This window comes from Podarcis cretensis, assembly GCF_951804945.1.
Source record: "Podarcis cretensis genome assembly, chromosome: 1".
NCBI lineage: Eukaryota > Metazoa > Chordata > Lepidosauria > Squamata > Lacertidae > Podarcis > Podarcis cretensis.
Genome location: NC_137170.1, coordinates 74,911,427 through 74,924,510, shown reverse-complemented (window position 1 = coordinate 74,924,510; position 13,084 = coordinate 74,911,427). Strand labels below are relative to the sequence as shown.

At 40.7% G+C, this 13,084-nt stretch overlaps 2 protein-coding genes across 5 annotated transcripts in view; one reads left to right on the top strand and one right to left on the bottom strand.

Annotated features, from left to right (window-relative positions):
* The window catches only part of GTF2H1 (general transcription factor IIH subunit 1), a gene marked incomplete at its 5' end in the record, with an annotated part of 324,820 nt that overhangs the window by 238,485 nt on the left and 73,251 nt on the right, over positions 1 to 13,084 (bottom strand). The gene's annotated exons all lie outside the window — the stretch shown is intronic.
* On the top strand, positions 953 to 13,012 carry UEVLD (UEV and lactate/malate dehyrogenase domains). 4 transcript variants are annotated; one of them, XM_079987402.1, is made up of 12 exons: positions 953 to 1,114; positions 2,291 to 2,375; positions 3,379 to 3,444; positions 4,299 to 4,462; positions 5,827 to 5,962; positions 6,349 to 6,467; positions 7,287 to 7,392; positions 8,066 to 8,236; positions 9,320 to 9,493; positions 9,962 to 10,049; positions 10,941 to 11,064; positions 11,172 to 13,012. In XM_079987402.1, exons 1-12 carry the CDS (start codon positions 1,073 to 1,075, stop codon positions 11,334 to 11,336), a joined length of 1,440 nt encoding a protein of 479 aa, XP_079843528.1. In that variant the 5' UTR covers positions 953 to 1,072; the 3' UTR covers positions 11,337 to 13,012. The 4 variants fall into 4 exon arrangements, with proteins under 4 accessions (XP_079843528.1, XP_079843527.1, XP_079843530.1 ...); XM_079987401.1 differs by lacking the exon at positions 953 to 1,114 and adding an exon at positions 1,222 to 1,355; XM_079987404.1 differs by lacking the exon at positions 953 to 1,114 and adding an exon at positions 1,387 to 1,636.

Genomic DNA, 13,084 nt, shown 5'->3' with positions numbered 1-13,084 from the left:
TAAAGTAGATGAATACATGAGCAAATTAAGTTAATTTGGATATGCAGAAGATATTAAAAATAAATTTAAGGAACCGCAGAAAGAGGGAGAAGGAAGTCAAGTTTTGAAATGGTAAAATGATGGTAAAATGTATAAGTGAAATGTATAAACCTGAAAAGCATAAAGAAAATTAAAAAGAAAAGAAAAAGGCCTCTGGATCCTTTCCAAGGGAGAGACCCCCTTCCAGTCACTTCAGTGTGCAGCAGATGTTGCAGGACTGCAACTCCCACCATCCCTGGCTATGCTGGCTCAGATATTCTGGAGCCCAACGACGCCTGGAGCATCACGGTTTCCCCATCTGTTTTCCGCAAAATCCCTTGAGCCGGTCAGGTTGCAACTCTGAGCCTAAACACTGTGCCGCTTCTGCCGCCGCAAGGTTCAAGCAGTGCTGGATTTATGTATAAGCTAAACAAGCTATAGCTATAGCTTAGGGCCCCACTCTCTTGGGGGCCCAAAAAAAATTCAAGGAAAAAAACCTGGATGTACATTTCCTAAGATAAAAAAATAAAAAAATAAAACCTGCATACAGCAACAGTGTTTTGTGTTGTGTAGGCACCTGTGATGTAAGTAATGGGCCCTGCCTGCTCCCTAAAATACTGTATCACTGGTTTGCTCATGTCTATATATAGGGTGCCTACATTCTGCATGGACTGGTTGCAATGGCAACATGTGCAAATGGCTTTAGATGCCTATTAGGTCCATAAATTACCATCTAGCATATAGAAAACAGCGACAATTGTTGTTGACAAAGGCCAGCTGGACATCTAAAGGGCTCCATTGCCTTCAGTAGCTTAGGGCCTCATCAAACCTAAATCCGGCCCTGGGTTCAAGCGCAGGCCTCGCGCCTCGCCGGGAGAAGCAACCCGCTTCCCCACAAGGCACGGCGCCGCCGCTTCCTTGGCTTAAAACCTAGGCAGTTTACCTAAGCAAGGGGCGGGCCTGGGGAAAAGGAGGAACTGGGAGAGGCCGCGCGGCCGGCCGGCTCGCCTTTCCAGGAAGCGGTGCTTGTTCCTCCTCGCACGGGCCGCCTGCGATGGAGTTCTCCGAGGAGCAGCTGAGGAAGTGGCTGAGCAAGGCAAGGCGGGCGGCGGCGGGATGGGCGGGCGCGGGCCGGGTGAGCGGCCCGTGGGAGCGACTCCCCCCGGCTTCCCACGGACGCCGCTTTGCCGTCGAGTCCCTCGGGATGTCCCCGGTTAAGACGCTGTTGCAAGCTGCCTGCCTGCTCACCACAAGTTATATAGGGTTGGAACATGGCCGTGGCTGAGGGTGGCTCTTTAGACTGCCGAAATATGTGTGCCAACGCTGCCGGCAGGGATGTAAGCAAGACCTCATCGTAGGGTGCATTTAGGGCACAGGCTTCTGCATGCAGCGCTCCTAGGTCAGCTGCTCTAGAAATGCAGAACTTGCTCCTTGACGCAGGATGTAGGGATCTCTAGAAACCTACCGCACATCAGCCCTGGTCAGGAGGATCACGGGTTCCCCATCTCTGCTCTAGCAGCAGAATCCTGCGTATGTTGGCTCGGAAGGCAGCCCAGTCTTCCGTGTGTTAAATACGTGTAATCTGTGTTGCAATCATGATGGCAAGAATGTTTGGAAGGTGAGTTCAAGCCATGGCTGCCAATGAAGAACTGGGAGTGCGCTTAGAGTCATCTGACATCAAGTGACTGACAGCTCTTCATACCTGTTCAACTAGCCCTGTGGAGTAAGGTTACCAGATTTTTTTTTCAATGAATCCGGGGACACTTTTAAACTTCAGTCGAATTTAGTGGATTTTGTCAGGGGACCTATTTGTAAATCTGGGGACTGTCCCCAGGAAACGGGGATGTCTGGTAACCTTACTGTGGAGGGTTTGCCAGTTCTGGATCTGACCCGATTCGATTCCCCACCTCTGCTTTACATACTTAAAAGTGTTGTGTGTGTGTGTGTTAAAGAACAAATGTGAGCAGAATTTTATCTATAGTGCTTTAACTCAATGCACATCCGAAAAGGTACTGCTAACAAAGGTGTAATTAAAGGAAGGTGCAGTCATTCTAATAAGTGCAGATCTACACAGCATGAGTTTCACATGGGAATGGGCTGTATTGATACTGAAGCGAATTACGGTAGGTTTCCGGTTCAGAAGAATCAGTGGTTTAGACTTCCAATTTCAGCTGTGAAGCTAAATTGCTTAATAACAATGACAAGTTTTAAAGGCAGGGTGCATCAATATAAAATTGCTTAAAAGAATAAATTATCCTTGTTCTCTCTGCAGTATAAATTCCGAGATCTGACCATAGAAGAACTGAAGAGCGTACATGAGTTGTACCCAAACACCACATTTGCCATGAATACCTACAGTAAGAGTAACATCTATTATTTTGGCCCATTGGAAACATGATTGTGTGAGAATGTCGTTTTCTATATAAAAGTTTGAATAGTAGTCAACGCAAGTAAGGAATTCAACTCCAGTTACTTATGTTTGTTATTCACAATATTACCTGCAGCACAATCCTATGTATGTTTACTAGAAAGTAAGCCCGCAGTATTCAGTAGGGCTTACTCCCAAGTGAGTGTGCTTTCACCTTGTGTATTTTTTTTAACTTTCAACAGTTAAGTCAGGCATCCCAAAACTTGGCCCTCCAGCTGTTTTGGAACTACAACTCCCATCATCCCTAGCTAACAGGACCAGTGGTCAGGGATGATGGGATGATAGTCCCAAAACAGCTGGAGGCCAAGTTTGGGGGTGTCTGAGTTAAGTAATCACTTTACTGTTACTCCTTTATGAAGTTTGGGGTGGAAGAGTGAGCTTTGTATTGGTTTGCTGCTATTTGCTGCCAGAAAGGAAAATAAAGCAAATAGCAGCAAACCAATGAAGTTGTTTTGTTTTCCTTTCTGGCTGTATTGTATTTTACATGCTCTTTTTATTTTGCTGTCATAATTTCTTTGTTGTTTTAAAAAGACTGATGGTGTATAAATGTTTAAAATAATGAGTTATATGGCTCTGATATCAGATGTTAATAAAGCAGTATTATCAATAACAAAATAATGACAAAAATTTAAAGATGGTGGGGATGTGCCACTTACATGAGCTCCCTCTGGCTGTGTCCTGCTGCATATCGAGATAGAGAGGGGAAGGGCAGAGATCTCCACAGTACCAACTTGCTGGCAGGAATGCCGGATACACTCCGCCAGTGCATTTGCACCGTGCCAACCTTAGCAGCGCCTTGCCCCCCCCTGTCACAGTACACAGCAGCTGTGCAAACAGAGAATGCTCATGTGAGAAGGGCAGTCTCACTGTGCTGTCTGCTACTGAAAAAATGTAATCTATACATGCATACAAATTAATGTTCTGAACTTTAGCTTTTAAGGATGGTTCCCAGAAAGACCTTTTGAATTGTAGTGGCACTGTTCCAGTGAAATACCAGGGTAAGTTGTTCACTATGTTTTTGTTTGCTACCTAATAATACATTGGGACTTGCAAGTGGAATGGGATGTTTGGGGTGGGGTAGTACCTCTGGTGGGTGACACATCATGCTCCCTCTGGGGAAGTTTGTCCACCTTTGGTTCCCACCCTTTACTCATCTTTCATCTGTGGCTCCTACAAGCTGTCAGCATGCGACAGCAACCACACCCCAGGAAACAGCTTTGACTGGCCGGGTAACCATGTGAGGACATGCGAAGCCAGGCTGCAGTGGATTGAGCAGACAAGACCAATAATGGCTCTTAAAACCGCAATAGAATAGACTAAGACAACTTAAAACTCATACAAACTCTCTAAACATCTTGTTTAAATAAGAACGTCTTCAGCAGGCACTGAAAAGAATACGGTGACACCGCCTGCTTGATATCAATAGTATATCTTTTGTAAGCTGCCCTGGAAATATTCATATTGATGGGCTGCATATATATTCTTTAAATAAGTAAATATATATTTCTAATAGAGTGTCCAAGAGTAACTACAAAAGGTCTTCCTGCTTCCATTATTCAGGCTGCTGAAACAAGGAGAGATTGTGCAGAAACCAGGAGTGGATTTTTTCCATGTGAAAAGACTGTGAACTCAGTTCTGGCATTTAAAATAAATTCCTGGACTGTATATGTTTGCCTTCTTAGCCTATGGCTCCAGATCATGGACTTTGGGGTTCTAGTGAAAAACAAAGTACAATAGATCCTACAGTACGCCCACCCATGGGTTAAATATCAAGTGCAAAATTTAAGAAGTATACATGACCAGTCAAGGAGCAGTGGTTGTTGATAGTTGCTTATGTTTTGTATTTTGACAGGTAATTCGTACAACATTCCAATTTTCCTATGGATTTTAGATTCTCATCCTTTTACTCCTCCAATCTGCTTCTTAAAGCCCACTGCAAACATGGGGATTTCTGTAGGAAAGCATGTTGATGCCCGGGGAAGGATATACTTGCCCTATCTACAAAACTGGAGTCATGTAAGGGATGTCTGTGCATGTCATGTAAAATAGTATTATTGCTTTACTAAAATCGGTTTACAGTGTTTGTCTTAGTCTTAATTTTATGTCATCCATATTGTGTACCTTAATTGTATAAAAACGTGCCTTTTAACATGAGCTGTCTTCATGCCAGATAGGCTACACAGGCAATGTGAGAGAAAGTAGAGGCTATTTTATTGGACTAGCAAAAGTCGTGTGTATTTGTAGTCATGGCCTGCGGGTTCTCTGTCAGCAGAGGCATGGCCAACCAGCATTATTCCAGGGGCAGTGTTTTGTCTAACAGTGCCCCCAAAATGCTTTACTTTTTCATTTTTATGAATGAATGGCAAAAATCTCACTTGCAAAGGAAAAGGCACTTGGAATTCCCCACTGGGATGGTTCATGATCCTCTTACACCTCTATCCCTGTAAGAAAGGCCTGCTCCTTTCTGTGTAGCCCCTATCTTGATTCTGCTTCTCTGGGAAAAAGTTGATAACTGGTTTATATAGTTATGAAGGGGAAAATTTGATAAGCCCTATACACAGTAATTGTACATAAAGTGCTTCAGATTCTCAGTCCATTTAGGCATGTGGAGAGCTGCCTTTTTTTTCCTTTTAAGACATTTTTGTTCATAGAATGTTTGTTATCTAAAATTGCAGTACCAGATCACGTTAAAGGCTCTGGTACTGACATATAACCTCTACAGGGTTCCATGAAAGACCACATTGCCATTTACATATGCAGTGGATGGCTGTGTTTTATGGGAGAGTCTCTCCTTGAAGTCTTTAAAATATCAGAAGCCCACAGTAATTGAGAGCAGACATTTCAATGTGGCTGCCCCTGTTTTGTGGAACCAGACAGAAGGCCTTCTCAGTAGTGGCGCCTGCCCTGTGGAACGTCTTCCCATCAGATGTCAAGGAAATAAGCAGTTAACCTATTTGTAAAAGACATCTGAATGCAGCCCTATTTAGTAAAGTTTTTAATATTTAATGCTGTATTGTTTTTAATACTTGATTGGGAGCTGCCCAGAGTGGCTGAGGAAACTCAGCCAGATGGGTGGGGTATAAATAAATTATATTGTTGTTGTTGTTGTTGTTATTGTTATTATTATTATTTTGAGATACAACAGGTGCCTGCTGCCTGTAGTTTCCAGAAACTACTGAATACATTTTGTTTCAAAAAACTTTTCCAGCTGGATTTTTCGTTCTGTTTTGTTTTAAGTCTCTGCCTTGCATGTTTTGTTAGTGATGTATAGGAACCTATTTTTAGTTGCTCTTGTTGGAGGCTTGTAAGTCGCTTTAAGACTTATGTGAAAGGATATCATAATGAGATGAGGAGGAGACTAATTGTTATATATGTTTCAGCCGCAATCCGTGATCATAGGGTTATTAAAGGAAATGAGCGCAAAATTTGAAGAGGAGCTCCCTCTGTTCTCATTATCATCTTCAGATGCAGCCAGACAGTCAGAACTACTCTCTTACATTGCAAAAATCACTGAAGGTATGCATCATCTTTGGGAATTTGCTTGGGGTTTTCGTTTGGGAGCCAAGTTCTGTACTGTGTGCAGGATTCAGTCATTGATAAATGGCGGTCATTAAGGAACAATAGCAAGAGATGGCTATCATCCTCCCATTATCCCTGAAGCATCTGGCTGGTCGTTGTAAGAAATGGCTGAACTTTTGGTCTGATGCAACAGGGCTCTTCTTCGGTTTGAAGTTAGCATTCATATGAAGAAGGCTGTACAATATGTATTTGTCCTCCACATACCACCATAGCTTCCAGTTAAACCTTTTTTGGTTGGTTTGTTCCATTAGATCCAGTCATTTTCCATGCAACTTCCCAAGTTGAGCACATTTGTTTATATTAATGACTGTCTGTTATTTTAGGTGAAGACAACATTCAGTCCAAGGGAGAGGGAAAGAAAAATGATGGAGGATTTAACAAAGTTACAGTGATTGGAGCAGGGGATCTGGGCCTTGCTTGTGCACTGGCTATTTCAGCAAAGGTATATATATACTTTACGTGAAATGACCACTGTGATTGCTTCTGTAGTGATTCCAAACTGGGATAAAATAATTATTCTTGAATAGAGTGGGATGTATTTCTGAATAAGCCTGCAAAGGGCTGTGCATTGAGGGTCTATCTGCATAACTTCTCAGCACATGGTAACCATAGCTTTTAGTTGGCACATGCTGTCTTAAATTGTGTATTTTCCAATAGCACCAACAGAATTCAGTCTGTATGGACTTTTAGCAGGCTAATATAAGCAGCTGGACAGCTACTAGCACAGTTGCTTTCAGCATGGATCTGTCACTCACCTGATGCCCTGGTGAGGCTTAGATTGCTCTGTGAATCTCCACGTATTTTGTCATGATCCAGGCATCCTACTGATTTCTATGGAAGGGATTTCAGTGCATGTTTAATGACTGCCGAATTATGCCCGACCATCTTCAGGAGAGTCTGGCTGCTGGATAAGGCCAAAGGCCCATTTAGTCCGGCATCCTGTTCTCACAGTGGCCAATGCAATGACTATGGGAAACTTGAAAGCAGGATCGGAGTGGAGTAGCACTCTTCCCACTTTTGATTCCCAGCAATTGGGATTCAGAGGCACATTGTCTCTAGCGGTGGCAGCTTGATTCAAACAAATGACTGGTGTGATGGGAGAGAATAGCTGTTGTCTCAAATTTAACAGCAGCTTATGTAGAAAATAGGATTGTATGTCAGCATTTAAATATATAAATCAGAATTGTATTAAACCCTTTCAGAATGCCATTCTACCTTTTCTCCACTGAATAATTACTTCTTTGCTTTCAATTTGTACCAGGGTGTTGCTGACAGAGTGGTTGTCTTGGACTGCTCAGAAGGTACAATGAAAGGAGCAGCTATGGACCTGGAAATCTTTGCCTTGCCTAATGTGGAAATCAGCAGAGGTATTGTGTTGGCTTCTGAGATGCGTGTGGTGGTTCCCCCCCCCCCCCCAATATACTTCAAGTGAATTTTCTAAGTAATTCTTGGAATCGTTGGTAAGGGCATTTCACCCGTAGCAATAACCTCTGAAAGCACATGAAGGCACCATGTGATGAAGCTAAGGAAGTTTGAGTGTAGCCAGAGCCTGGATGTGGAGACCATGTGTACAGATGGGTTCCATGATGAAAGAAAGGCAGGAGATATACATGTGTGTATATATGTAGGTGTGTGTGTATACACACACTATATGCCTGAGAAAGTTCTGGCGCAGTGCTTAATTAGCGACTCCGTTTACACTCGTATGGGTCGTATCCTACGCTTCTGTTCTGCTAACACAGCAGACTTCTGCTTGCACACTAGAACTTTCCTGTCTTCTCCTCTGCAGCACCTCTTGCATCCTCTGGGTTGGAGGAACCTTTGGAGCAGATTCTGAGGGCATGTGAGGAGAGGAAAGGAAAGGAAGGGGGAGTCCCATTGCACAAGTTGAACTCCACATGCACAGCATTGGATACGACCCTGTATCTTAAAATAAAACAAAAGTTTGCCTGTCCAGTTCATGGACTTAAAAAATAATAATGAAATAGGTCTTATACTCTCACCTTGACGTGTGCAGAAATTCTTTCTTTGTGTTCTTAGATTTTTCCGCCTCAGCAGGCTCAAAGCTGGTGGTGCTAACAGTGAATTCTTTAGGCAATGCTCAGTCCTATCTGGATGTTGTACAGAGCAATGTTGAACTGTTCAGAGGCATCATTCCTTCAGTAGCACATTATAGCCAACAAAGTGTACTACTTGTGGCTTCTCAACCAGGTATGGCAGCGCTTACCTTTTTATGATTTATTGCTCCCTGGATATAACGTGCTTTGTCATGAATATTCTCATACTTAATAAACCTATTTCTTTACAGAGACTTCAGGGTGTTCTCTGTTTGCTCTCTTGTGGTCAAGTATTGTGACAATGTAGAAAACTGGGCCAGAAAGTTTCCTTTTGTGTGTTGTGTATATCTTGACACACATGTGGAATAAGTCTTTTGACATTTTCCTTTAGAGAAGTGAGTAACAGGAAAACTAGTACTTCCATGATTCAAGCTTCAAGAAATGAGATTCCGACTGAACATCAGGAAAACCTTTATGACAGTAAACGCTGTCAGACAGTGGAACACACTCCTATGAGAGGTGGTCAACTCTCCTTCCTTGGAGGTTTTTAAGCAGAGGTTGGGTGGCCACCTGTAATGTATGATCTAGTTGAGATTTGCAGGGGGGTGTTGACTAGATGACCCTCAGGGTCACTTCCAACTCTACAGTTCTATGGTTTTGTGATTGCAAATATTTGTGTACAAGTATGTTTTGATGTGGCATGGTTAATCTCATTACTTAACCCCAAAGCACCAGGAAAAGTCTCACAAAATCAGTAGGTCATGCTTCTTGGGACATAAATTCTGAGAGGTGCCGGTGAAGAAACAAGTGATTCTGAAGGATCAAAGCTTCTCATCATGTTTTGTTGGAAACGAGTAATAAACAGCAGAAATTCACTCTACCAGAACCAAATGTTGTAGAGTGTGATTGTGTTAACCAAGTTTAATGATATATTTAATTATATTTAAGCTGTGCAAAATAATGCACAGTCAAAACCATGTCTCCTCAGAAATAAGTACTGTTATATTAAATGGGCTTACTTCCAGGAAAGTGGGGTTAAGATTACAAATTTACTAAAACATCCTTCATGATATTTGTTGGAGATGTTGCTGTTGTTTTTAAAATGAATAATTTACTGATATCCAATCAACCCCACTGCCAAAGAGATGAATGATAACTTGATTGGAAACCTTTATGTCTTTTTGACCTGAATACAAATTAATTTGCCCTTTTCAATGTGTTTTTGTCAAATGTACAGTGGAAATAATGACCTATGTATCATGGAAGATGAGTGGATTTCCTAAAAGTCGGGTTATCGGGATTGGTTGTAATCTAGACTCTGCAAGATTCCAATACATTATTGCAAACCTATTAAAAGCTCAAATCAGAGGCAAAGATAATTGGATTATTGGTGAACAAGGAGAAAACAAAGGTAAAATGATGACTTACTACTTAGCTTACTATGCAGTTTAGGGTACTACATGTGTACTTTATATCAGGAGATAATTTCAGAAAACATTGTGATTATTTTTTAATAGAAGTACTGTATATGGAGATATTTTAGTTCAAATTACTGTTATTTATTTAATGGATAGCCATGACAAGAAGTTTGTGGTTCTGTTCCAGAGACAGCTTCTCCAATTCTATATTTTATGCTTACACTACATTGCGGTGGTGGTTGCTTTGTCACTGACTTCTCATGCAGTTTCTTTGTCTGACTGGTTATTGCGTATTCTGTGTTTTCTGTACATCTGTGAGTTATGTACTCCTCTGAATAGAATTCCTACAATTGGTCTCTTTAAAAGCAAAATGGAAAGCACACACTCTACAGAGAAATTATTCCTGAGATAAAAATGCAAATGTTTAAAAACAAGATTGATTGTAATTTTATCCTATTCAGTGGCAGCATGGAGTGCTTCTAATTCAGTGACAAGTCATCAGGATGAAGATATAGCAAATCAAAATGCCCAGCATCTCTTAGCTAACAGGTAAAACACTTAGACATGTGGCAGCACAATCAGAAGTAAGTCCCACTGAGTTAACTGGGACTTATTCCAATATAAATTGATATAGGAGTGCAGCCTAATTCTGAATTTTAATTTACACCCTAGTGACATGATATGAAAGGGAAACCTTCATTACGTACCTATTAAACCCCATTTTTACTTGAACACGTTTTGATCAGGCTATGTATAAAAGGCCTCAAATTCTAGTTGAAGTCTTATCTGTCAGCAGTGCTATTCTTAAAATACGTATACTTTACTCAGTGTCTTGTACCTAAGAAAGTAGCCCACTCTAGACAGCTAACACCTCATAAACCTTGAAGTAATGACTAAGGATGTTGGGAGGGGGCAGACACAAGAGTGGCAAATTCCTTACACACGCTTTGCTGCTAGTCATAAAATTAGCAACAAGTAATGTAGTTAGCGTCTGCTTGGATCAAGACCTGTTGCCATGAAAATGTAATCTATAGGTAACCATTTTGCTGTAACCTTTTGATTGGTCGAAAGCCATCACATGCATTCTGATGGTTTGCTCTTGGCTTACCGTTTGTGTTTTGTCTGAGGCAGACAAACCATGAGTCTGGGTTCAGATGCAGTACGAAGCCAAACAAACCATGGTTTTGCATGGCATAGCTAGTGTGGAAGTAGGACAATCATGGGAGGAGCAAAGCAGCTGCATTTTTTTTACTACAAGTACCCTCACGCTTGCTTGTTCACATTTAGACAGTTTGGCTAGCACAACATGTGAACAAGGCTACTACAAAAATGTGTACCACGCTTGTTGATATACAAGCGTGACGTATGGAGATTATAAAGGGGGCATATTGCTTGCTAAAAAAGTGCATTGTAAATCCTGATTCTTTTGCTTTTATATAGAGCCATGGAAGTTCTGAAAGGAAGAGGCCAAAAATCCTGGTCTGTTGGTCTGTCAATCGCTGATCTGGCAGACAGTATATTGAATGATAAAAGGAAAGTACATTCCATATCAACAATGGTGAAGGTAAACACAGGATCTGATCTGATTTTGCTTTTTTAGAATAGAGGAAACATTAACCTGTTGGTCCCAGGAATTCTAATATACCCAATACTATGTTTTGCCTTTTCTAGGGATGTTACAATATAAACTCTGAAGTATTTTTAAGTGTGCCTTGTGTGCTTGGAATCAGTGGAGTGACTGAAGTCATCAAACTACTAGATAAAGGTACTGTGGCACAGGAGCTTCAGTCCACGGCTGCCTCGATTCATGATCTTCAACAGCAGCTGAAACTTTGAATACCAGCTAGGCATAACTTGGTCTCTAAGATATTTGATTGTTGCAGAAAAGACACTATTGCCTAGGTGGCTGCTAAAAAAAGAATACCTCATAATGTTGAAGCTTTGTTAAATTTGGTGTATATTTAATTATAGGGCATGCTAAAGACCATCTGTCAATGACACTCTTATAATAAAAATGGTTAGGCAAAATAGGATGGAAATGAAACTTAACTTCCCAAACTTTCTAGATCATGGGTTGTCTTTTTGCTGGATTTTGTACTCTTGGTTGTTAAATTACTAGCTGTAGTAATAAGAAAAAACAGTATCTCTTCTTTTCCTATATTGAATGCACAACACTATATCAGAGCCATCACTATAATCACCACCAGCCCACTTCTTTTTCAAAGTTGCTGTAAATTTGCTGACAAGAGGTATCTTTTCAATCAGAGTGACTATTGTTTTGCCATAGGCATTGCCATCTTGTATTTACTATAGAGAACCAGTCTTGTGTATATATATATATATATTACACATTGCTAAAGTCTAAACATAGATGGCCTGGCAGCAAGGTATTGCCTAAAATTAAGGTCCGTGTTTCAGCCAATGATTCAGACAATTTATAACAGAATGTTTCCACCAGCAAATCATTGCAGTAATTTATTTGAAGCTGAAATTTTGAGCATTGCAGATGAATTCTATTTGCCTAGCCTTAATGTGCCAGAAAATATTTTTCTGAACTTTTTGTATGAATCACCCAAAGATTTAGATATTGATGGGGGGAGGATATACAAAAAAGAACCCTGCACTGTTACCTTGTTGCAGTATATAAAATGTGCATAGTTGTATGGTCTTCTTAAAGGCACTTTGGCCAAAATCCAAGAGGTTCTGTGTGTTCGCATCCTCCTTCCTGCTGCAGGTTCTCGTAGCCCCTGAAAAGCCACTCTGAATGTTGGAGTACCCTCCAGTGCAGCTTGTGAATGAAGCAGCCAGGTGGAGCAGGAAATGTTTTCTTTCCCATGTGCACACATTAGTGCTTTTGGCTCACATGGGAGGGCGTACTGGATTCTGTACAAGAGTTATAAATTGAATTATATAGGCACTTTATATGGGGAGGATGTTATAGAATACAGTAAGGCACAGCTAGTCACCATGGTTTAAATGAAATTCTCCCTTTATTCAGAATATATTTTTTAAAAGCTGATTCTTCTCCCTTTCCACTCTACCATGCTTTAAAATATAATAGATGAGAAAATAGTTATTGGATAGTGTTAGCCAATACTATTCCCAGGATCTAAATGATGATTTATGAACTTAGGGTAAAGAGGAGGTAGAGTAATTTTTATTTATATCTAATGAAGTAATCTGTTTTTATTTGGTCTTTTGTTAAAATAGTTGTGACTTGGCCTGAGTCCTTAGGACAGGATGGGAAGAAAAACTGAATGAATGCACTGCTCAATGTTATGCACTGATAAGGCTTAGTATGTTTGGTGTCATCAGTTGTAACACTGCAACAAGCTTTAAGCACTACCAAATATATAGACTAAACAGTCTGATGATAGTATATATAGATTTTGTACTCAGGTATGATTGCAATGAATTTTTGCCTTTTTCTTTGCATTATATATTTAAGCAAGTGCTATATGGAAAAACACTGTGATGTGTAATGTTAATAAAACATTTATTAACTTTTAAAAGCTTGGTGTGTTTTTCTATTACTGTTTTATTGGTTTTAGGTTGTGTTTATGTGCTAATGCTTTAACAATATA

Excerpts from the sequence above, each read along its gene's own strand:
- UEVLD (XM_079987401.1), top strand. The coding sequence starts at position 1,290 with ATGGCCGTGGCTGAGGGTGGCTCTTTAGACTGCCGAAATATGTGTGCC. Across the intron at positions 1,356-2,290 it reads CCAACGCTGCCGGCAGGGAT|TATAAATTCCGAGATCTGAC; the intron begins GTAAGCAAGACC and ends TTCTCTCTGCAG. Across the intron at positions 7,393-8,065 it reads TAATGTGGAAATCAGCAGAG|ATTTTTCCGCCTCAGCAGGC; the intron begins GTATTGTGTTGG and ends TTGTGTTCTTAG.